General features: G+C 45.3%; 2 protein-coding genes across 4 annotated transcripts in view; one reads left to right on the plus strand and one right to left on the minus strand.

The window, feature by feature from the left end:
* The window catches only part of LOC129813387 (uncharacterized), a 16,914-nt gene extending 6,402 nt beyond the window's left edge, over positions 1-10,512 (plus strand). Inside the window, exons 6-11 of the mRNA XM_055865731.1 lie at positions 608-918; positions 1,062-6,641; positions 6,857-7,279; positions 7,598-8,104; positions 8,233-8,427; positions 8,974-10,512. Of these exons, the coding sequence (XP_055721706.1) occupies positions 608-918; positions 1,062-6,641; positions 6,857-7,279; positions 7,598-8,104; positions 8,233-8,427; positions 8,974-10,512 (8,555 nt within the window). The remainder of the gene's footprint in view (positions 1-607; positions 919-1,061; positions 6,642-6,856; positions 7,280-7,597; positions 8,105-8,232; positions 8,428-8,973) is intronic.
* An 11,282-nt stretch (positions 10,513-21,794) lies between these two features.
* LOC129813224 (uncharacterized) overlaps positions 21,795-25,882 on the minus strand; it is a 36,680-nt gene continuing 32,592 nt past the window's right edge. For all 3 annotated transcript variants that reach the window (XM_055865509.1, XM_055865512.1, XM_055865510.1), the window contains exons 4-5: positions 25,453-25,570; positions 21,795-23,529 (exon numbers count right to left, since the gene is read on the minus strand). In XM_055865509.1, coding sequence (XP_055721484.1) covers positions 21,813-22,826 — 1,014 coding nt within the window. In that variant the 5' untranslated portion in view covers positions 22,827-23,529; positions 25,453-25,570 and the 3' untranslated portion in view covers positions 21,795-21,812. The remainder of the gene's footprint in view (positions 23,530-25,452; positions 25,571-25,882) is intronic.

Raw genomic sequence — 25,882 nt, forward strand, 5'->3', positions numbered from 1 at the left:
TGTCTGTGAGTGGTAGTTTGTGTCTGTGAGTGGTAGTGTGTGTCTGTGAGTGGTAGTGTGTGTCTGTGAGTGGTAGTGTGTGTCTGTGAGTGGTAGTGTGTGTCTGTGAGTGGTAGTGTGTGTGTCTGTGAGTGGTAGTGTGTGTGTCTGTGAGTGGTAGTGTGTGTCTGTGAGTAATGGTGTGTGTCTGTGAGTGGTAGTGTGTGTCTGAGTGTAGTGTGTGTCTGTGAGTGGTAGTGTGTGTCTGTGAGTAATGATGTGTGTCTGTGAGTGGTAGTGTGTGTCTGTGAGTGGTAGTGTGTGTCTGTGGGTGGTAGTGTGTGTCTGTGAGTGGTAGTGTGTGTCTGTGAGTGGTAGTGTGTGTCTGTGAGTAATGGTGTGTGTCTTTGAGTGGTAGTGTGTGTCAGTGTGTGTCTGTGAGTGGTAGTGTGTGTCTGTGAGTGGTAGTGTGTGTCTATGAGTAATGGTGTGTGTCTGTGAGTGGTAGTGTGTGTCTGTGAGTGGTAGTGTGTGTCTGTGAGTGGTAGTGTGTTACTATTGAATATTTAGTGAACATTGTGACTAATCTTTCCAATCTGTTTTGCTCTGCCACTCTCTCTCTCTCTAGTGAACTTTGGTCTGGAGACTAAGAAGACCATCATCCATCCTTTCTCAGACTCTTCCAACCGCTCCACCCGTTTCTCTCTGTCCTCTGACAAGTCCTACCCTAACGGTGGCAAGGAGGCGGTGCTTAACGATGACATAGAGAAGCGGGTACTAGTGAACAAAGATGGCAGCCTGTCTGTGGAGATGAGGGTGCGGTTTCGTCTCCATGACGACAAGATGATCCAGTGGTCCACGGAGATTAAGAAGTCTCCCTCAGACTCTCTGACCAATGACTGCTGTCCGCTCAGGGAAGCCAAGCCATGCTACCTACAGGTACACTTTGATTCGCCTTTTTAGCTTTTGTTGTTTTATATTATTCTAGTTTTGTGATATATATTTTTATTTGTTCAGTAAGCTGCTGTGTGTATGAAATGTGCTTTACAAATATAATTGATTGTTATCGTTGTTTCCTGCAGCAAGGCCAATCAGAAAGCTGCTCAGACCCTGACTCCGCCTCCTGTGTTGTTGAAGCTGCAGACTACACCCCCAAGCCTCCACAGCGCTCCCTGGAGGAGCCACAGTCACACTATGCCTGCTGCTTCCAGAGACAGAACCCGGAGTATGACCTTTGGGAGAACCCCGCCCACATTCAGACCAAGCACTCCCACTCCAGGGTTAGACACACCCACTCCTCAAGCTCCTCCTCCTCCTGCCGCTCCAGCAGGGTGGTGAGAAGGCGGGCGACCCACAGGGAGTGCTCAGAGCCCGGAAGGGTTGTCCAGGAGTGCTACGTCAGGGAGGAGGTACAGCGTCGGGTGGAGGTGGAGAGGGATGAAGGAATGGTAGAGGTGTGTACAGTCAGCAGCAGCCACAGCGAGCTTAACCTGGGTGCCACAGACAACCAGGGGGAGGAGCGTCCTCTGTCTAGCTCCTCCCATGTGCTCCAAGCACTTCAGGACGATGTGGATGAACTCCCTCCCAGCGTCTCACGCTGCTGCCATAGCAACAACCCCCCACAAGCCCTGCCCTTGACCCCACCACCTCCCAGCCCTATGTCTACCTCCTCCAGGAGCAGAAAACACACCCCTGCCCCACAGGGAGAGGAGGTGGGGGAGAGGGAAGAGAAAAGGCGTGATGTGGGTGAGGAGAGGGGGAGCAGAACTTCCTCCCGGCGTTCTAGTAACTCGTGCTGCAGAGGAGAAGTCACCCCTAAGGCCGACGAGGAGAGAGTGGACAGCTGGCGGTCGAAGGCCAGCCAAGCTTCCCATGGATCCAGATCTCTCTCCAACAGAATCAGGACCCCTGTGGCTCCAGAGGAGGGAGATGACGAAGCTGAGCAGGGAGGGAAGAGGGCAGTCAGCGTTATGTCCACTCACACCGGCCTCTCCGGTGGCTCGGTGGGGTCCATTGGGTCAGTGGGGTCTATGGGGTCCAGTCTATGTTCTCACTGTGGGGGGTGTGACCAAGGGTACGACCCTGTATCCTGCCCCTCACAGAAGTCACATAGGTCAAAGCGATCTCAAGAAGAAGAGGAAGAGGAGAGGTCGGGAAGCGGACTCTCAGGTGGCTCAGATGAGTGTGGATTTTCTCAGAGGACCAACAGGTCCAACTGTACCCACTTCTACCAAGAGGGCCGAGCAGCCAGCATGATGTCACACATGTCTCTGCCCGAGGAGGGAGAAGATACAGTTACGGAGGGAGAGGAGACAGTGAAGGAGGGAGAGGATACAGTGAAGGAGGGAGAGGTGGAGGTTGGAGAGAAAAGAGAGGGGGAGAAAGAGGAGAGAGCAGCCAGTGTCCTCTCAGCCAAATCCTTCTCTTCAGTCAAGGGCAGGACCTCCAGAACCTCCCATAAGTCTAATGCCTCAGAATCCCTTGCAGATATGGAGGGAGAGATGGAGGAACAGATGGAGGGAGAGTTAGAAGATGGAGGAGAGCAGAGAGCAGCAAGCATTATGTCGGCTAAATCTAATCTCTCAGCCAAGTCCAGCAGATCTCATAAGTCTACCTGTAGCAAAGCAGATGTGTCCACCAAAGCTTCAGAGAGGGTATCATCTCCCAGATCAGAACCAGACGTTGCTGAGGATACAGGAGCAGCAGAGACAGAGGAGAGAAGAACCAGTGTCATGTCAGCTAAAACTAACGCTTCAGCAAAGTCCAGCAGATCCCATAAGTCGACCAACAGTTCTAATGGTAGGGCTGTTTCTGCCAGCTCTGAAACACCTGAAGTCACTGCTATTGAGACAACAGGTGAAGAGGGAGAGAAAACAGAGGAGAGGTTAGAGAGCTCCATGTCTGTTAAATCTAACCTCTCAGCAAAGTCTCGTAGGTCCTGTAAGTCTACCTGCAGCAAAGATGAACAGGCCCCTTCCCCCAACTCACCAGAGGTACCAGCTACTGAACCTGAAGCTACTGGAGAGGATGAGGGAGAGGAGAGAGCAACGATCTCCGTGTCTGTTAAATCTAACCTCTCAGCCAAGTCCAGCAGGTCTCATAAGTCGACCTGCAGTAGTAATATTAGAGCTGTTTCTCCAAAGCCAGCAGCGAGTGAAACTCTAGTCAACGATCCAGCAGACGCGATGGAGAGAGCAGCGAGTGCATTGTCAGCTAAAACTAGGGCTTCTATCAAGTTCAACAGTTTCCACAAGTCTGCCTGTAAAGCTACCTCTCCAAAGCCAGCAGCGAGTGAAACTCCTGTCAACGATCCAGCGGAGAAAACAGAGGAAGAGAAGACAGCGAGCGCATTGTCAGCTAAAACCAGTCCTTCTGTCAGATCTAGCAGGTCTCACACGTCTACCTGTAGGAGGAGTGTTAGGGCTGAGATACCTGTTGCTAAAGACATCCCTGCTATTGAAACAACAGAAGGACATGAGAATGGGTCCACTGCTGCTGCTGCCGGAGAAACAGAGGAGAGACCAGCGAGCGCCATGTTGGATGACAATAACGCCTCAGTGAAATCTAGCAGATCTTACAAGTCTACCGGCAGCAAAGCAGAACGGGCCCCTTCCGCCAACCCACCAGAGGTACCAGCGACTGAGCCTACTATAGATGCTGAGGGAGAGAAGAGAGCAGCAAGTGCCACGTCAAAGTCCAGCAGGTCCCTCAAGTCTACCTGCAGCAGGAGTGTCAGGGCTGAGACTCCAGGGACTAAAGACATCCCGGTTATTACGACGACAGGGGGAGAGGAGACGGTTGACGATACAACTGCTGCTGGAGACACAGAGGAGAGTCCGGCGAGCGCCATCTCAGCTAAAACCAGTGCTTCAGTCAAGTCCAGCAGGTCTCATAAATCTAGCTGCAGCAGGAGGGCTGAGACTCCAAGCTCTCAACCAGCCGATGTCCCTGTTATTGAAACAACAGGAGGAGACGAGGTCGGAGAGGAGAAAGAGAGAGCAGCCAGTGTCATGTCAGCTAAGTCTAATGCTTCAGCAAAGTCCCGCAGGTCTAACAGGCCCACTTGTAATGGAAGTAGTAGAGCGGTCTCTCCAGTGGCTCAAGATGTTCCTGCTATCGAGACGACAGGTGGAAAAGAACAGAGAGACAAATCCACCTCCTCTGTCAAGTTCAACAGGTCTTATAAGTCTTCCAGTAATAGGACTATTGCAGAACAAGCTGATGTTATTGAGACCACCAGAGGAGAAGAGAAGGGAGAGAAGACAGAGAGAGCAGCGAGTGCCATGTCAGCAGAATCCACCACCTCTGTCAAGTCCACCAGGTCTCATAAGTCTTCCAGTGGTAGGACGGTTGAAACTCCAACTGCAGAACAAGCTGATGTTATTGAGACCACCGGAAGAGACGAGAAGGGAGAGGGGACAGAGAGACCAGCGAGTGCCATGTCGACTAAATCTAATGCTTCAGCAAAGTCCAGCAGATCTCACACGTCTACCTGTATTGCAAGTACTAGAGTTCCCTCTCCAGCACCTAAAACAGCAGACGTCCCTGCCATTGAAACAACAGGGACTGACAGTGTGGGAGAGAAAACAGAGGAGACATCAGCTAACGCCATGTACATCTCAGCTAAGTCCAGTACATCTCATAAGTCTAATGGTATTAACAGAAGTACGTTTCTGCACCTGATAAAAGAGAGAGGTGAGAGAGGTGTTAGACCTGTCCCCAGCACTACAGGAAATGACCTTGAGACAGACAGTGTGAAATCTGCAATGAGCACAAAACCCAAAAGAAAAGCAGATTCCTCCACCACCAGAGCCCTCTCCAGAGCATCACAGGCCAGTGCCAAATCCACCAATCAGACACCGCCTGCCACCACCGAGACCAAAGAGGAGTCTCAAAGTCAAGCCACCAGCCGACCTGCCAGCAAGGCTGCACACAGAGATGATGATGTTAGAGATCATGTCACAGAGAAGACAACTCCCAGCGTACATTCTAAGAGCCCTGCTGAAGCAGAAAGAGACCCCAGAGCGGCTTCCTCCGCCCGCTCCACCAGGTCAAAGGTGAAAGTTCAGAAGGCCAGCGAGGCCCAGGACAATGAGAGGCCAGAGACAAGGGCCTCCTTCCTGCAAGTGAAAGGTCACAGGGTCAAAGCTCAGAGTGACACGGGCAGCGTTCGCTCTGTGAAAACCTCCAAAACGGATAAGATTGCGATCAAAGGGAATTCCAAACCAAAGTCAGCCCAAGCGGGAAACCCTACCTCCCAGTCCTTCAATCCCTCCGAGGGCTCCAGACCCGCCATCCAGCTGGGGACAGCCAGCGTCAGCAACAGCCTCCTCTCCCAGTCCCTGTCTGCAGCTGACCTGCTCAGGGGGACCATGGCCGCCTCGCGCCTCTCCAGCCCTGCAGGGTCAAAGGTTAGCATCCCTGATAGTGGGAAGAGTGGGAAGAGTGGGAGTAGTCAGAGGAGGAGGAAGCTCAAACAGGAAGAGGCGAAGCTAGAGGAGCTGGGTCCCCTCTGTCTGCCCAAAACCTCACCCAATGACGTGGTCAGTGATTGGCTGAGAGGCATCCCTGCTGACAGCGGCATGGATAACCCTGAAGATGAGATGAACGAGGGAATTGAAGAGACAGAAGTAAAAAGGGAGGAAGGAGATGAGAAAGGAGGGGAAACAGAGGGACAGGGAGGAGAGGAGACTGAGGAGAAACAAGAACTGGTTGAAACTACAGAGATGGAGCAGGAGAACACGGCTGAAACAGGACAACAGGAAGAGGAAGAGGAGCAGGAGAACACGGCTGAAACAGGACAACAGGAAGAGGAAGAGGAGCAGGAGAACACGGCTGAAACAGGACAACAGGAAGAGGAAGAGGAGCAGGAGAACACGGCTGAAACAGGACAAAAGGAAGAGGAAGAGGAGCAAGAGAACACGGCTGAAACAGGACAACAGGAAGAGGAAGAGGAGCAGGAGAACACGGCTGAAACAGGACAACAGGAAGAGGAAGAGGAGCAAGAGAACATGGCTGAAACAGGACAAAAGGAAGAGGAAGAGGAGCAAGAGAACACGGCTGAAACAGGACAACAGGAAGAGGAAGAGGAGCAGGAGAACACGGCTGAAACAGGACAAAAGGAAGAGGAAGAGGAGCAAGAGAACATGGCTGAAACAGGACAACGGGAAGAGGAAGAGGAAGTAAAGAAGGCTGCCCGGCAACCAGAGGAAGAGGGAGAGATGAAAGAGGAGGAGGAAGAGAGGGGAGAGGAGGAGGAAGCAGCAGTGGGGGAGAAGGAGAAGAAAGATAAAGAAGAAGAGGAGGTGAAACAAGAAGAAGAGGGGGAGTTGGGAGCAGAAGAGGAGGTGAAACAAGAAGAAGAGGGGGAGGTGGGAGCAGAAGAGGAGGTGAAACAAGAAGAAGAGGGGGAGTTGGGAGCAGAAGAGGAGGTGAAACAAGAAGAAGAGGGGGAGGTGGGAGCAGAAGAGGAGGGAGAGTGCTCGGAGTGTGCTGACTGCTGCCCTGACCCAGCCCCGCCCAACAATGACATCACTTCTCCTTGTCATCCCCACCTGTTCCTCAGTAGAGAGTCAGAGCTGCCTTGGAGCTGCCACTCATCTGTGGCAGTAATGAAGGTTCTACTGAGCCCTACACTGGGCCGATGCAGCTCCCTGCCCGAGGTACTTCCTGTTTCTAGACTTTTACTCATAGGGTTATATACGTTACAGTACAGTTTTACATATATATTAAATACTACTAACTGTTATTATTTGAATACTTGTATTGTCATATTCACATGGTTTGTGTGACTTTCAGGAGGAGAATAAAACACTTTTGTTGATATGATTTACAGTATTCCTAATCCTTATTTCTCCCACCTGTCTCTTTACTCCAGATAAGTCCAGTGTACGGACGCAGACTGAGCTCCTCTGCTAAAGGTCTGCTGGACTGTCTGGCCCAGCTGCAGCTCATCGACCCACCCCCTTCTCCAGCTGAAGCCTCAGGCCCTGACAGGGACCAACGGTACCAAGAGGTTATGGATATACTAGAGTCACTGTGGCTGTCTAAGCCCGACCTCGAGAAGAGGAAGAAGGGAGAGGCAGAGGAGAAGGAGAGGCTAAAAGACTCTGGTGTGGACCTGAGCAGCGGCTCAGCAAGGTCTGGGGGTTCTGGGAAGACCAGACCAGATGAAACAGCTGGTGACATTACTCTCATAGCGGAGGGAGAGGGAGGAGAAGGAGGAGGAGAGGGGGAGGCAGATGGAGGAGAAGAGGGGGAGGCAGGAGATTTAGAGCCAGATGGAGGAGGAGAGGGGGAGGTAGGAGAGGGAGAGACAGATGGAGGAGGAGAGGGGGAGGTAGGAGAGGGAGAGACAGATGGAGGAGGAGAGGGGGAGGTAGGAGAGGGAGAGACAGATGGAGGAGGAGAGGGAGAGACAGATGGAGGAGGAGAGGGGGAGGTAGGAGAGGGAGAGACAGATGGAGGAGGAGAGGGGGAGGTAGGAGAGGGAGAGACAGATGGAGGAGGAGAGGGAGAGACAGATGGAGGAGGAGAGGGGGAGGTAGGAGAGAGAGAGACAGATGGAGGAGGAGAGGGAGAGACAGATGGAGGAGGAGAGGGAGAGACAGATGGAGGAGGAGAGGGGGAGGTAGGAGAGAGAGAGACAGATGGAGGAGGAGAGGGAGAGACAGATGGAGGAGGAGAGGGAGAGACAGATGGAGGAGGAGAGGGGGAGGTAGGAGAGGGAGAGACAGATGGAGGAGGAGAGGAAGCAGCATCAGCAGAGCTGCTTTCAGACACGGCGACCCCAGACATCGCCAGCCAAGTGCGGAGCAGCCCAGGGGACGATGAGTCGTCCCCAGAGTCGCCCCCAGAGAGAGGTGAGATGCTGCAGACCCTTGAGAGACTCAAAACCCCAGGGAGCCCATCCACTTCAGACAGCACAGCCTACAAATCCCCCACTGACACAGAGACAGACACCCTGGAGGACACCCCCAGCTCAGGGACACCCCCGTCAGTCCAGCGAGCGCTGCTCACCAAGCGTGTCTCCCAGGACCCTGACCCGGTCTGGGTTCTCAACCTGCTGAAGAAGCTGGAGAAACAGTTCATGACCCACTACGTAGACGCCATGACTGAGTTAAAGGTACTGATTCAACAATAACAAAAACCACAACAACAAACACAACAGCATTAATAATAAGCATCATCATGAAAATCATAAATATATATGTTTTTATAAATAATCTTGATAATACTATTGTGTTTGTGAAGGTGCGTTGGGACCTAGACAACAATGTGATGTTGGACACTATGATCACTGAGCTGAGAGACGAGGTAAAGAAGAGGATCCAGACGAGCATTGATCGTGAACTGAGGAAGATTCGGGGGCGGGCGGGCCGGGGTCCGCGACCCCCTACCATGTCCCGGGAGTCAACCGTAACAGACCAGAGGAGGCGGAGGTTGAAGGTGAGAGGAGCCAGTAAATGATTTTTTAGTCAAACAGCTTTAAAACAAACTTTTAGTAAGATTTTGGCAGTTAATGCACAATGAATGATGGCATGCTGATCCCCAAGACTTCCATTCATTGCGCTAATGCTTGATAGCAATTTTGCTAATGCTAGTTAGCAATTTCCCTAACGCCAGTTAGCAATTTCGCTAACGCTAGTTAGCAATTTCCCTAACGCTAGTTAGCAATTTCGCTAACGCTAGTTAGCAATTTCGCTGACGCAAGTTAGCAATTTCCATAACGCTAGTTAGCATTTTTCCTAACGCCAGTTAGAAATTTCCCTAACGCTAGTCAGCAATTTCGCTAACGCTAGTTAGCAATTTCATTAATGCTAGTCAGCAACTTCCTACATCTTATTCTGGGTAAGTAGAAAAATCTTGCACTATCCATTTAATACATAGTGTTTGATTCCTACTTTATTGTCAACTGTAGGCCCTATTGCTTTATTATAAATGCACTCCTAATAAAGTTTGACTTTGCTAATAAAGTTTGACTTTGCTTTGAAGGTCATGAAGGTCCAGTCGGTAAACGAGAGTGATGGAGAGCAGGGTTCAGGCGATGTTAGCGACCAGCGCAGCGAGGACGAGTACTGTCCCTGCGACGCTTGCGTACGGAAAAAGGCAGAGGACAAGGCAATCAAAATGGAGGCTGTGGTTGCCAAGGCGCCGGTGATGATGGCGTTTGATCTGCGTAAGATCCTGCAGATGAAGAAAGACCCAGAGCCTCCGGCGCCTCCTAGCCCCACACAGGGGAAGAACAATGACAACCTGGAAGAGGAGGAGAAGGAGGAGGAGGAGGAACAGGTTGGGAATCTAGAGGTGGTACACGAAGATGAGGAAGAGGAGGAGACAAAGGAGGATATTATACCAACTGTTATAGAGGAAGATATCTCTGAGAAGGAAGAGGAAGGAGTGACTGGGGGAGAGGAGGAGGGACAGGAGAGTCACGGAGCTGAGTCTCTGATGGGGGAAGTAGAGGAGGAAATAGCTGAGGAGATAGGGGCTGAAGAACAGGAGGAGGATGGAGTGGTGGAGGGAACTGAGGATGAGGAGGAGGCTGGGGAAGGAGAGACAGGGTGTGAAAGTGCAGGAGAAGATGGTGTGGAGGGGGCGGAGACTAGAGAGGGGGAGGAGTTAGTAGAAGGGGAGGAGGAAGAAGCAGGGGAAGCTGAAGCAGGAGATCAGGAGGAAACTGGAGGAAATGAAAATCCTGGTCTTGAAACAGCAGAGGGGGAGGATGTGGGGGAAGAGACAGGAGAGGAGGAGGAGACGGGAGACGAGGACGGAGAGGATATGGAAGGAGTAGACACTGGAGAGGGAGCAGCTAAGAAGGGGGGTGGAGAAATGACTGACAGAGAGGAGACAGTGGAGAAGGAGACAGAGGAGGATGGAACAGGAGAAGAGGACGAGGAGGAGGGAGGAGAGGAGACAGAGCAGAACAATGTGATGTCTGATTTGAAGGTGGAAGAAGAAATGGGAGCATTAGATAATGAAAACACAGCAGGAGAAACAATGGAGAAAGAGAATGGAAAGGAGGAGGGAGAAACAGGAGGAGAGGAAGAGACCGGGGTAGCGGGAGAGACAGGGGGAGAGGGAGAGACAGAGGGAGGAGCGGAAGAGACTCCTGAGGAAGAAACAGAGGATAATTTGGGGGTGTCAGCAGAGGCTGAGGATGAGGAAGAGGGGGGAGAGGGGGAGGTGCAGGAGAATGCTGTGGCGGCGTTTAATCCTGAAGAAGAGGAGGGTGAGGAGACGGAGGGAAATAGAGAAATCCCTCTGATCCACCAGATGACCAGAACCTCTGTGGAGTCCCAGCCAGGATCAATGGAGAACACAGACCTGGAGCCCAGGGCATCAGACCCAGTTTCACAAATATGCTCCTTAACCCTGATAAAGCCCAATGAAACTGTCTCTGATGGACACAAGATGGCATCTGCGGGGGAAGGATCAGGGGGGAAAGGCCAGAGGAGGAGCCGATCTCCAGCCAGAACCAAACGCAGGAAACCAAAAGAGAGCGGCATAGAACTGGACGTTCTAGATCTGTAACCCTCACAGGACATAGAACTGGATGTCCTAGATCTGTAACCCTCGCAGGACATAGAACTGGATGTCCTGGATCTGTAACCCTCACAGGTCATAGAACGGGACGTCCTAGATATGTAACCGTCACAGGACATAGAACTGGACGTCCTAGATCCCTGTAACCCTCACAGAACAGACTGAGTCACAGAAAGCACTTTATAATCTCCTCTCTGGGTTAGGCATATCTATACGGGAGGTATTGCACAGGTTTCTGCCAGGTCAGAGTAGCATATACTCGTTATTTTAATCTAAGGTTTTAACTGAAACTAGAAACAATCATAGTATTATACAAATCATAAGATATCATGTGAAATGTATATTTATATATTTCAAGAAACAAATTATATGTATGTATGATTTTATTTTCATGGAGGTGTGTATATTCTCTACTGTATAGAGGGGTGTATATTCTCTACTGTATGGAGGGGTGTATATTCTCTACTGTATAGAGGGGTGTATATTCTCTACTGTATAGAAGGGTGTATATTCTCTACTGTATAGAGGGGTGTATATTCTCTACTGTATAGAGGGGTGTATATTCTCTACTGTATAGAGGGGTGTATATTCTCTACTGTATAGAGGGGTGTATATTCTCTACTGTATAGAGGGGTGTATATTCTCTACTGTATAGAGGGGTGTATATTCTCTACTGTATAGAGGGGTGTATATTCTCTACTGTATAGAGGGGTGTATATTCTCTACTGTATAGAGGGGTGTATATTGTCTACTGTATAGAGGGGTGTATATTCTCTACTGTATAGAGGGGTGTATATTCTCTACTGTATAGAGGGGTGTATATTCTCTACTGTATAGAGGGGTATATATTCTCTACCGTATAGAGGGGTGTATATTCTCTACCGTATGGAGGGGTGTATATTCTCTACCGTTTGGAGGGGTGTATATTCTCTACCGTCTGGAGGGGTGTATATTCTCTACTGTATGGAGGGGTGTATATTCTCTACTGTATGGAGGGGTGTATATTCTCTACTGTATAGAGGGGTGTATATTCTCTACTGTATAGAGGGGTGTATATTCTCTACTGTATGGAGGGAAATATATTCTCTACTGTATAGAGGGTGTATATTCTCTACTGTATAGAGGGGTGTGTATTCTCTACTGTCTGGAGGGGTGTATATTCTCTACTGTTTGGAGGGGTGTATATTCTCTACTGTATGGAGGGGTGTATATTCTCTACTGTATAGAGGGGTGTATATTCTCTACTGTATAGAGGGGTGTATATTCTCTACTGTATAGAGGGGTGTATAATCTCTACTGTATAGAGGGGTGTATATTCTCTACTGTATGGATGGATATATATTCTCTACTGTATAGAGGGTGTATATTCTCTACTGTATAGAGGGATGTATATTCTCTACTGTATAGAGGAGTGTATATTCTCTACTGTATAGAGGGGTGTATATTCTCTACTGTATGGAGGGATATATATTCTCTACTGTATAGAGGAGTGTATATTCTCTACTGTATAGAGGGTTGTATATTCTCTACTGTATAGAGGAGTGTATATTCTCTACTGTATAGAGGGGTGTATATTCTCTACTTTATAGAGGGGTGTATATTCTCTACTGTATAGAGGGGTGTATATTCTCTACTGTATAGAGGGGTGTATATTCTCTACTGTATAGAGAGGTGTATATTCTCTACTGTACAGAGGGGTGTATATTCTCCTGTCTGGAGGGGTGTATATTCTCTACTGTATAGAGGGGTGTATATTCTCTACTGTATAGAGGGGTGTATATTCTCTACTGTATAGAGGGGTGTATATTCTCCTGTCTGGAGGGGTGTATATTCTCTACTGTATAGAGGGGTGTATATTCTCTACTGTATGGAGGGATATATATTCTCTACTGTATAGAGGGTGTATATTCTCTACTGTATAGAGGGGTGTATATTCTCTACTGTATAGAGGGGTGTATATTCTCTACTGTATAGAGGGGTGTAAATACTCTACTGTATAGAGGGGTGTATATTATCTACTGTATAGAGGGGTGTATATTCTCTACTGTATAGAGGGTGTATATTCTCCTGTCTGGAGGGGTGTATATTCTCTACTGTATAGAGGGATATATATTCTCTACTGTATAGAGAGGTGTATATTCTCTACTGTATAGAGGGGTGTATATTATCTACTGTATAGAGGGGTGTATATTATCTACTGTATAGAGAGGTGTATATTCTCTACTGTATAGAGGGGTGTATATTCTCTACTGTATACATATGTATGGTTATAGGGGTTATAGGGGACATATGTATGGTTATAGTGGACATAAGTATGGTTATAGGGGTTATAGTGGACATATGTATGGATATAGTGGACATATGTATGGTTATAGGGGACATATGTATGGTTATAGTGGACATATGTATGGGTATAGGGGACATATGTATGGTTATAGTGGACATAAGTATGGTTATAGGGGTTATAGGGGACATATGTATGGTTATAGGGGACATATGTATGGATATAGGGGACATATGTATGGTTATAGTGGACATAAGTATGGTTATAGGGGTTATAGGGGACATATGTATGGTTATAGGGGACATATGTATGGATATAGTGGACATATGTATGGATATAGTGGACATATGTATGGGTATAGGGGACATATGTATGGTTATAGTGGACATAAGTATGGTTATAGGGGTTATAGTGGACATATGTATGGATATAGTGGACATATGTATGGTTATAGGGGACATATGTATGGTTATAGTGGACATAAGTATGGTTATAGGGGTTATAGGGGACATATGTATGGTTATAGGGGACATATGTATGGGTATAGTGGACATATGTATGGATATAGTGGACATATGTATGGGTATAGTGGACATATGTATGGGTATAGGGGACATATGTATGGATATAGTGGACATATGTATGGTTATAGGGGACATATGTATGGATATAGTGGACATATGTATGAGTATAGGGGACATATGTATGGGTATACGGGACATATGTATGGCTATAGGGGACATATATATGGATATAGGGGACATATGTATGGATATAGGGGACATATGTATGGATATAGGGGACATATGTATGGCTATAGTGGACATATGTATGGATATAGGGGACATATGTATGGCTATAGTGGACATATGTATGGGTATAGGGGACATATGTATGGATATAGGGGACATATGTATGGCTATAGTGGACATATGTATGGGTATAGGGGACATATGTATGGATATAGGGGACATATGTATGGATATAGGGGACATATGTATGGCTATAGTGGACATATGTATGGGTATAGGGGACATATGTATGGATATAGGGGACATATGTATGGCTATAGTGGACATATGTATGGGTATAGTGGACATATGTATGGATGGTTATATTGAAACAGGATGGACATGTTGTTTAGAACGAAGCATTTGAATATGCAGTTGTAGAAAAATATATTGGCATCTTTTGCACTTAAAAAAAACAATCATTCCATATTTCTTCTAGATTAAGTTGAAACAGTCCAGCAACTCTTCTTGAACCGTTCCTGGTCGTTTTGGGGTCGTTGTCCTGCAGGAAGACACTCAACCTTCAATGGAGACCCAGTTTGTAGACACTGCGTTGAACGTTGGACTACAAAACACCTGCTAATCTGATGATTCCATGATGCCTTGCGCACGTTCACAACCCCCAGGACCAGCGCACGTTCACAACCCCCAGGACCAGCGCACGTTCACAACCCCCAGGACCAGCGCACGTTCACAACCCCCAGGACCAGCGCACGTTCACAACCCCCAGGACCAGCGGCAGCAAACCAAGTACTACCTCTGGGGTGCTTTATTTTCTGTGTCAACTTAAGTTTAGAAAAATAACATTGGTTCAACAATGTTGAACATCCAATAATGAGTGGAGAACAAACATTTAATTTATTTTTTATTTTTAACTCATTTCAGAAGAAATAGGGAACTATTTAAGAAAAGTGCAAGGGTGACAATATATATGTCCGCAACTGAATAAAAGCATATGAATGTTGTAACATATTATTATAATACAGGGTTGAAACAGAGACGTGCACCATGATTCTCTCAGGCTGTGACTATAAGGGGTCTATGGTTTTATGGTTTTAGGCGTCAATCAGAAAGTCCTATTGGTAGGTGCTGTGGGATATTTCTATGCTGCTATTGGTCCGTTCGGCTGTCAATCTTCTTCTGTGACATAACCGAGGGAACACCATGTAAAGTCTCAAACAAAAATGTAAATGTATTTTATTGTAAAGCATTAATGAAATTAAATGTATTTAATACAGGACTAGTAAAGGTCCAATGTTACAGAAGGCTATATCAGTTTGTTAATACAGGACTAGTAAAGGCCCAGTGTTACAGAAGGCTATAACAGTATGTTAATACAGGACTAGTAAAGGCCCAGTGTTACAGAAGGCTATATCAGTCCTCTATTACAGGACTAGTAAAGGCCCAGTGTTATAGAAGGCTATATCAGTCCTCTAATACAGGACTAGTAAAGGCCCAGTGTTACAGAAGGCTATATCAGTCCTCTATTACAGGACTAGTAAAGGCCCAGTGTTCCAGAAGGCTATATCAGTCCTCTAATACAGGACTAGTAAAGGCCCAGTGTTACAGAAGGCTATAACAGTATGTTAATACAGGACTAGTAAAGGCCCAGTGTTACAGAAGGCTATAACAGTATGTTAATACAGGACTAGTAAAGGCCCAGTGTTCCAGAAGGCTATATCAGTCCTCTAATACAGGACTAGTAAAGGCCCAGTGTTACAGAAGGCTATAACAGTATGTTAATACAGGACTAGTAAAGGCCCAGTGTTACAGAAGGCTATATCAGTCCTCTAATACAGGACTAGTAAAGGCCCAGTGTTACAGAAGGCTATAACAGTATGTTAATACAGGACTAGTAAAGGCCCAGTGTTACAGAAGGCTATATCAGTCCTCTAATACAGGACTAGTAAAGGCCCAATGTTACAGAAGGCTATACCAGTCTTAATACAGGACTAGTAAAGGTCCAGTGTTACAGAAGGCTATAACAGTATGTTAATACAGGACTAGTAAAGGCCCAGTGTTACAGAAGGCTATATCAGTATGTCAATACAGGACTAGTAAAGGCCCAGTGTTACAGAAGGCTATATCAGTCTGTTTATACAGGACTAGTAAAGGCCCAGTGTTACAGAAGGCTATAACAGTATGTCAATACAGGACTAGTAAAGGCCCAGTGTTACAGAAGGCTATATCAGTCTGTAAATACAGGACTAGTAAAGGCCCAGTGTTACAGAAGGCTATATCAGTCCTCTAATACAGGACTAGTAAAGGCCCAGTGTTACAGAAGGCTATATCAGTCCTCTAATACAGGACTAGTAAAGGCCCAGTGTTACAAAAGGCTATATCAGTCCTCTAATACAGGACTAGTAAAGGCCCAGTGTTACAGAAGGCTATATCAGTCCTCTAATACAGGACTAGTAAAGGCCCAGTGTTACAGAAGGCTATATCAGTCCTCTAGTACAGGACTAGTAAAGGCCCAGTGTTACAGAAGGCTATAACAGTTTGTTAATACAGGACTAGTAAAGGCCCAGTGTTACAGAAGGCGACATCAGTCTGTTAATACAGGACTAATAAAGGCCCAGTGTTACAGAAGGCTATATCAGTCTGTTAATACAGGACTAATAAAGGCCCAATGTTACAGAAGGCTATATCAGTCCTCTAATACAGGACTAGTAAAGGCCCAGTGTTACAGAAGGCTATATCAGTCCTCTAATACAGGACTAGTAAAGGCCCAGTGTTACAGAAGGCTATATCAGTCCTCTGATACAGGACTAGTAAAGGCCCAGTGTTACAGAAGGCTATATCAGTCCTCTAATACAGGACTAGTAAAGGTCCAGTGTTACAGAAGGCTATATCAGTCCTCTAATACAGGACTAGTAAAGGCCCAGTGTTACAGAAGGCTATATCAGTCTGTTTATACAGGACTAGTAAAGGCCCAATGTTACAGAAGGCTATACCAGTCTTAATACAGGACTAGTAAAGGTCCAGTGTTACAGAAGGCTATAACAGTATGTTAATGCAGGACTAGTAAAGGCCCAGTGTTACAGAAGGCTATATCAGTATGTCAATATAGGACTAGTAAAGGCCCAGTGTTACAGAAGGCTATATCAGTCTGTTTATACAGGACTAGTAAAGGCCCAGTGTTACAGAAGGCTATAACAGTATGTCAATACAGGACTAGTAAAGGCCCAGTGTTACAGAAGGCTATATCAGTCTGTAAATACAGGACTAGTAAAGGCCCAGTGTTACAGAAGGCTATATCAGTCCTCTAATACAGGACTAGTAAAGGCCCAGTGTTACAGAAGGCTATATCAGTCCTCTAATACAGGACTAGTAAAGGCCCAGTGTTACAGAAGGCTATAACAGTTTGTTAATACAGGACTAGTAAAGGCCCAGTGTTACAGAAGGCGATATCAGTCTGTTAATACAGGACTAATAAAGGCCCAGTGTTACAGAAGGCTATATCAGTCTGTTAATACAGGACTAATAAAGGCCCAATGTTACAGAAAGCTATATCAGTCCTCTAATACAGGACTAGTAAAGGCCCAGTGTTACAGAAGGCTATATCAGTCCTCTAATACAGGACTAGTAAAGGCCCAGTGTTACAGAAGGCTATATCAGTCCTCTGATACAGGACTAGTAAAGGCCCAGTGTTACAGAAGGCTATATCAGTCCTCTAATACAGGACTAGTAAAGGTCCAGTGTTACAGAAGGCTATATCAGTCCTCTAATACAGGACTAGTAAAGGCCCAGTGTTACAGAAGGCTATATCAGTCCTCTAATACAGGACTAGTAAAGGCCCAGTGTTACAGAAGGCTATATCAGTCCTCTAATACAGGACTAGTAAAGGCCCAGTGTTACAGAAGGCTATATCAGTCTGTTTATACAGGACTAGTAAAGGCCCAGTGTTCCAGAAGGCTATTTCAGTCTGTAAATACAGGACTAGTAAAGGCCCAGTGTTACAGAAGGCTATATCAGTCTGTTAATACAGGACTAGTAAAGGCCCAGTGTTACAGAAGGCTATATCAGTCTGTTAATACAGGACTAGTAAAGGCCCAGTGTTCCAGAAGGCTATACCAGTCTTAATACAGGACTAGTAAAGGCCCAGTGTTCCAGAAGGCTATACCAGTCTTAATACAGGACTAGTAAAGGCCCAGTGTTACAGAAGGCTATATCAGTCTGTAAATACAGGACTAGTAAAGGCCCAGAGGTCAGCGGCACAAAGTCTCCAGGTGAATAGAGGATTGGTCATTCAAGGTCCTTTATTTATATAGAGTGTTACGAATCCCTTTGACAGTCTAGGGGGGGGATGGTAATGGGACCCGTAACATAACTCACGCAAAGTGTAATAGTGACAAAGTAACGGTGAGAACGAAATAACCACAGACAACTGCATTCTACCGTCAAACTCAGGGGGAGGGGGCAGGAAAAAGGGCTGAGCTTGACCCAAGGAAAGAAACAAATATCCCAAAACACCCCTAAGCTAGACTAGCCTATTTCAACAACAGCTAACTAACTAACCAAAAATACAGTGGGTGGTCCGCCCAGTTCTAACTAGTGTATTTAACAAAGTTTACCTACGGGTAGTGTATGCCCATGGGCAACTATCTGGTTACTCCATTTTCCCACCATCAAACAAACACTCAAACACCATAACCAAAACAATACTCACAGGTGGGGACAAAGTGACATGTATCCTAAATCACACAAGAGATCTACAGACATATGGCATTTACAGAGAGATGGAGCTCCAGACAAAACAACTGACAGGGTTTTTAAACCAAGGGAAAGGGACTGTGATTGGGTAGGAGTAAAGGAGCAGGTGTCTTCTGATTAGCAGCTGATTGATGACTGATTGGGGAATGATGATTGTCACCTGTGAGTAGGGGCGAAGGAGAGAAAAGAAACACAGGATACCTGTATCCGTAACACTCCCACCCTTAAAAGAGCAACCCTAGGGGGGATTGCGAACACAGTATTTGCAAAACATACAAAAATCATTATTTTCACACTCGAGACAAAGCATCTGCCAACACATTTTCATCTCCTGCACACAAGTTTTGGGACAAAAACTGTTCTTTAAGGACTTTCATTGGTCCTCTCACTGTGTGACCAAACACTAGTTCAGCCGGGCTGAAACCTAGGGACTCCTGTACAGTTTCACGAGCAGCAAACAAAACAGGAGGAACTCCCTCATCCCAATCTTTCTCAGATTCCAAACAATATTTACGTAGCATAGACTTCAGTGTCTGATGCCATCGTTCAAGCCTGAGACTCTGGGTGATATGCGCTTGACACACGGTGCGTAATTGACAAGGATTTTAACACCTGCTTGAAGAGCTTTGATAGGAAATTGGTACCTTGATCACTTTGTACCACCTTAGGTAATCCGAATGTCGTGAAGAATTTAATTAAGGCTTTACTCACTACCGTGGCTGTAATCCTTCGCAGAGGAATGGCCTTGGGGTATCTTGTTGCCATACACATAACCGTTAACAGAAACTGGTTACCCGATTTTGTCTTCGGTAATGGTCCAACACAATCAACCACCACATGTTCGAATGGTTCACCTATGACAGGTGTATTTAACAAAGTTTACCTACGGGTTGTTCATGTCCATGGGCGACTATCTGGTTACTCCCTTTTCCCACCATCAAACAAACACTCAAACACCATAACCAAAACAATACTAAGGATACACACAGAATACTTGTATCTGTAACATACAGTCTGTAGATACAGAATCAACCATATAAATATAGCTAGGAGAATATGAATAGTAATAAGGACTATATATTACACAGCTACATGTGTGTAGATATCTCCTTCGGTTATTGTCATAATGTCATAACACATTGCGGAAGTTAGAGTAGCAGTGATAGAGTGTATTACCCCGGCGCATAGAGCAGTAAATATGCTGATAGAATTTAGGTAGCCTTGTTCTCAAACTTGCTTTGTTAAAATCCCCAGCTACAATAAATGCATCCTCAGGATATATGGTTTCCAGATTACATAGAGTCCAGTGAAGTTCCTTAATAACCTGTTGGGGATGGGGGCGCTGTTTAGACTATTTATGCTAATTTGGCTAATTTTTTAAACGGCTTCCCACAAAATCCTTGATCGTACAATATGCATATTATTATTATTATTGGATAGAAAACAGTCTATAGTTTCTATAGGAGTTGAAATTTTGTCTCTAAGTGGAACAGAGCCCATTCTACAGCAATTTCCCTGACATGGAGTCAGATTTGAGAAATGTTGGCCACTCTTCTGGAGTCAGTTAAAAGGGCACTGTCGTTGCTATGACTATACGGACACTTCTTACGTCTTCCCCTGGATGCCTTTACGTGATGACGATTCCAACGGGGTCGATTGCGCGTTCACAGGCCCTACAAATGAAAAAACCCTGAAGCTAGTCATTCTTTGGGAGCTGCGTCATGAGCCTAGAGGACACCGGCGCGCACCTGTTCCAAGCGTTAGTTTAGCCTGTTATATTTCTCCGGTCATCTTTTCACTCGTTATAGGAGTTAAAAACATCATAAGGTAGTTAATTTAAAGCGTTTTATAGCAATTTATATCCGTTTAGTGCGATTTTGGGACATTTATTTTTGCAACGATGTGAAAAGTTGGGCACGCTTTTCAGTTCATCCCGAACGCAGTTGACATTTCCACATGGCAAGAGGACAGCTTTCCACCAAAAGACGATTTCTCCCAAGAAAGGATCCTTTGCCCAAGATACTGATGGAAGAACAGCTCAAGGTAGGACATTTTTATTATGATAAATCGTGTTTCTGTCGAAACATTTTAGTGGCTTAGGACGCCATGTTTTTTGACGTAGCTTCGCTTGGCGCAAACTGTATTGAAAAGTAAGGATAAATTAAAAAATGTAATAACGCAATTGTATTAAGAATTAAATTGTCTATCAATCCCTGTCCAACCTATATTTTTTAGTCACGTTTATGAGTATTTATGTATAAGAGTAGATCACTGTCTAAGTGGCGCAAGGACTTTTTCTTTACCAGCTTGTCTACATTTCACATTGTCTAACCATGATTTTGGTGGCTAAATATAAACATTTTCGATCAAACTGTATATGCATGTTGTAATGTGATGTTACAGGAGTGTCATCGGAAGAATTCTGAGAAAGTTAGTGAAAAAATTAATATCTTTTGGCGATGTTGACTTTTCATCGCTCACTTTGGCTAGAATCAATGCTGGGCTGCTAATTGCTATGTGCTAAGCTAATATAACGATTTATTGTGTTTTCGCTGTAAGACACTTAGAAAATCTGAAATATTGTCTGTATTCACAGGATCTGTGTCTTTCGATTCGTGTATGCTGTGTATTTTTACGAAATGTTTGATGATTAGTAGTTAGGTAAACACGTTGCTCATTGTAATTATTCTAGTCCATTTGTGATGGTGGGTGCAATTGTAAACTATGCCATCTACCTGAAATATGCACTTTTTTCTAACAAAACCTATCCCATACCATAAATATGTTATCAGACTGTCATCTAATGAGTTTTTTTGTTGGTTAGGGGCTATAAATATCTTAGTTTAGCCGAATTGGTGATGGCTACTGGTGTTGGTGGACAAATAAAAGATGGTGGATTATGCTAATGTGTTTTTAGGTAATAGATGTACATCTTTACATATTGTGTCTTCCCTGTAAAACATTTTAAAAATCGGAAATGTTGACTGGATTCACAAGATCTGTGTCTTTCATTAGCTGTATTGGACTTTAATGTGTGAAAGTTAAATATTTTAAAAAAATATTTTTTTTGAATTTCGCGGCACTGGTTTTTCAGTGGGGGGGGGGGGGGGGGGGTGTGCCGCTAGCGCCACGCTGATCCTAGACAGGTTAAGGGCCGTCTTGGTGTCTGCTTGAGGGGGAATGTACACCGCTGAGACGATGACTGACCAGAATTCTCTTGGGAAAACCTAGTACATGTTCAGTAGGATGTGTGTTTGTTTCCTTGGGTCCAAATCTAAACTCCGTCAGTCTCACCATATTTCAAGTGTTTTCAACAACATTTACAGGACTGTTTATAGTCCTCTACGTTCAACCTTTTTGTTCTCAGAAGATGCAGGGAAACAGGAAGGCCATGGTCTTTCTGTCATGCAGTGTTTATGTCAGTGTAATAAAACCTAATAAAGACAGAAATACCAACAACAGTAATGATGGAGACACTAGTGTTGCTGCTTTAGTGAACTTTAATGAACTGTGTAGAGAGAGAGATGGACAGAGAGAGAGAGATGGACAGAGAGAGAGAGATGGACAGAGAGAGAGAGATGGACAGAGAGAGAGATGGACAGAGAGAGAGAGATGGACAGAGAGAGAGAGATGGACAGAGAGAGAGAGAGATGGACAGAGAGAGAGAGAGATGGACAGAGAGAGAGATGGACAGAGAGATGGGGATGGACAAAGAGAGAGGGGGATGGACAGAGAGAGAGATGGACAGAGAGAGAGATGGACAGAGAGAGAGATGGACAGAGAGAGAGAGATGGACAGAAAGAGAGATGGACAGAGAGAGAGGGATTGACAGAGGGAGAGGGATGGACAGAGAGAGAGGGATGGACAGAGAGAGAGGGATGGACAGAGAGAGAGGGACAGAGAGAGAGAGATGGACAGAGAGAGAGAGATGGACAGAGAGAGAGAGAGATGGACAGAGAGAGAGAGATGGACAGAGAGAGAGAGATGGACAGAGAGAGAGAGATGGACAGAGAGAGAGAGATGGACAGAGAGAGACAGATGGACAGAGAGAGAGAGAGAGATGGACAGAGGGAGAGAGATGGACAGAGAGAGAGAGAGATGGACAGAGAGAGAGAGATGGACAGAGAGAGAGATGGACAGAGAGAGAGAGATGGACAGAGAGAGAGAGAGGGATGGATAGAGAGAGAGATGGACAGAGAGAGAGATGGACAGAGAGATGGGGATGGACAAAGAGAGAGGGGGATGGACAGAGAGAGAGAGATGGACAGAGAGAGAGATGGACAGAGAGAGAGATGGAAAGAGAGAGAGAGATGGACAGAAAGAGAGATGGACAGAGAGAGAGGGATGGACAGAGAGAGAGGGATGGACAGAGAGAGAGGGATGGACAGAGAGAGAGATGGACAGAGAGAGAGATGGACAGAGAGAGGGGGATGGACAGAGAGAGGGAAAGAGAGAAAGAAAATATTCAGTTCTATATTTTCACCATTGAGATATTGTACACTTTTAGTATCCATACAGACAGTGTATACTATTAGTATCCATACAGACAGTGTACACTATTAGTACCACACAGACAGTGTACACTATGAGTATCCATACAGACAGTCATTGGTCTCAGGATTTGTGTTGGCAGTGACACAACGGTAACATCTGTTGACCCATTTATTGTTTTCCTTGAATCTGTCACATCGATATAAAGGTAGGTATCCATCTATTCTCTTGAAGGAGTCAAACATCCACTGCCTAGAGGGGTTGGTCACTCCTGGATGGTTCCTTGAAGGGTCCCAAACCGAGGAGAAGACAAAGGCCTTACGGTTTTTGTCAAAGCCTTGAAAGACGTTCATTAAGGGGACAATATCGTTTCGTCCATTAGGGTTGTTGCATTTCTCCAGACAGGGAGAGTAGGTGGAGAAGAAGACGATACATTGACCATCATTAAGACCAGCACTGTTTATCAGAGTCTGCATTGGGCTGAGGTTGGTATTACCACCACTCAAGAGACGGTACTCAGCATGGTCTGTTTTAGTTCTGCCAGCCTGGACTATTCTAAGAGGTGTGGCTGCGATGAGCCGGTTTCCTGTGTAGACATTGTTACCATTAAGTGCGTTCTGGACAACCTGAGGTTGCACGCCTACATCAAAGATTGCTCTATTTTTGGTGCACTGCTGTTTGGTGAGTAAGACAGCCATGGCATACTGGCGTCCCCCAAGGCCGAACCTGAACAACAGACAGGAGACAGAAGAGACAGAACACAGAGGATCAGAAACATTACAAACAGACAGGAGACAGAAGAGACAGAACACAGAGGATCAGAAACATTACAAACAGACAGGAAGCAGAAGAGACAGAACACAGAGGATCAGAAACATTACAAACAGACAGGAGACAGAAGAGACAGAACACAGAGGATCAGAAACATTACAAACAGACAGGAGACAGAAGAGACAGAACACAGAGGAACAGAAACATTACAAACAGACAGGAGACAGAACACAGAGGATCAGAAACATTATAAACAGACAGGAGACAGAAGAGACAGAACACAGAGGATCAGAAACATTACAAACAGACAGGAGACAGAAGAGACAGAACACAGAGGATCAGAAACATTATAAACAGACAGGAGACAGAAGAGACAGAACACAGAGGATCAGAAACATTACAAACAGACAGGAGACAGAAGAGACAGAACACAGAGGATCAGAAACATTATAAACAGACAGGAGACAGAAGAGACAGAACACAGAGGATCAGAAACATTACAAACAGACAGGAGACAGAAGAGACAGAACACAGAGGATCAGAAACATTACAAACAGACAGGAGACAGAAGAGACAGAACACAGAGGATCAGAAACATTACAAACAGACAGGAGACAGAACACAGTGGATCAGAAACATTACAAACAGACAGGAGACAGAAGAGACAGAACACAGAGGATCAGAAACATTACAAACAGACAGGAGACAGAAGAGACAGAACACAGAGGATCAGAAACATTACAAACAGACAGGAGACAGAAGAGACAGAACACAGAGGATCAGAAACATTACAAACAGACAGGAGACAGAAGAGACAGAACACAGAGGATCAGAAACATTACAAACAGACAGGAGACAGAAGAGACAGAACACAGAGGATCAGAAACATTACAAACAGACAGGAGACAGAACACAGAGGATCAGAAACATTATAAACAGACAGGAAACAGAAGAGACAGAACACAGAGGATCAGAAACATTACAAACAGACAGGAGACAGAAGAGACAGAACACAGAGGATCAGAAACATTACAAACAGACAGGAGACAGAAGAGACAGAACACACAGGATCAGAAACATTACAAACAGACAGGAGACAGAAGAGACAGAACACAGAGGATCAGACGATCAGAAACATGGGTTCTTTCTGAAACAGTAGAAACAGACAGGAGGAGGACACTCCCAACTATTTGACAGAAACTAAAGTTTGAATATATGAATATGTGCACTGTTACTTATGCATAAATTATCATCACCACCTCATGGACAAAGTTAAGAGAGGTCTTGTTTTGTCTCTGTACTCCAGCACTTTGGATTTGAAATGATACAATGACTACGAGGTTAAATGGCAGACTGTCAGCTTTAATTTGAGGATATTTTCATCCGTATCGGGTTAATGAATTTAGAAATTACAACACTTTTTGTACATAGTCCCCCCATTTTAGGGGACCAAAATTATTGGAACAAATTCACTTATGTGTATATAAGTAGTCAAACGTTAAGTATTTTATCCCATATTATCACACAATGACTACATCAAGCTTGTGACTTTTTAAACTTGTTGGATGCATTTCCTGTTTGTTTTGGTTGTGTTTCAGATTATTTTGTGCAGAATAGAAATTAATGGTAAATAATGTATTGTGTCATTTATTGTAAAATAGAATAGAATATGTTTCTAAACACGTATACATTAATGTGGATGCTACCATGATTAAGGATAGTCCTGAATGAATCGTGAATAACGATGAGTGGGAAAGTTACCTATCATTATTCATACGTGTGTCCCCCGGAAATGAAATGTTTTAAATAATGTCTAATGATTCTGTCTAACAGACATTTAGGAGTTCTTAGAGTCTGAATGAACAAAGAAACACCCACCTTCTCATCTCTTGTACCACATTAGCCAATACATCTTGATCGATAGCATCCACCTGGCCTCCAGGCCAGAGAGACAGCAGGAAGAGAAGGACAACTCCCCTCATAGCTACACACACAGCTGAAACACACAGGAACACACTATATATATACACACAGCTGAAACACACAGGAACACACTATATATACACACAGCTGAAACACACAGGAACACACTATATATACACACAGCTGAAACACACAGGAACACACTATATATACACACAGCTGCAACACCCAGGAACACACTATATACACACACAGCTGAAACACACAGGAACACACTATATACACACACAGCTGAAACACACAGGAACACACTATATACACACACAGCTGCAACACCCAGGAACACACTATATATACACACACAGCTGAAACACACAGTAACACA

This window comes from Salvelinus fontinalis, chromosome 16 (assembly GCF_029448725.1).
Source record: "Salvelinus fontinalis isolate EN_2023a chromosome 16, ASM2944872v1, whole genome shotgun sequence".
NCBI lineage: Eukaryota > Metazoa > Chordata > Actinopteri > Salmoniformes > Salmonidae > Salvelinus > Salvelinus fontinalis.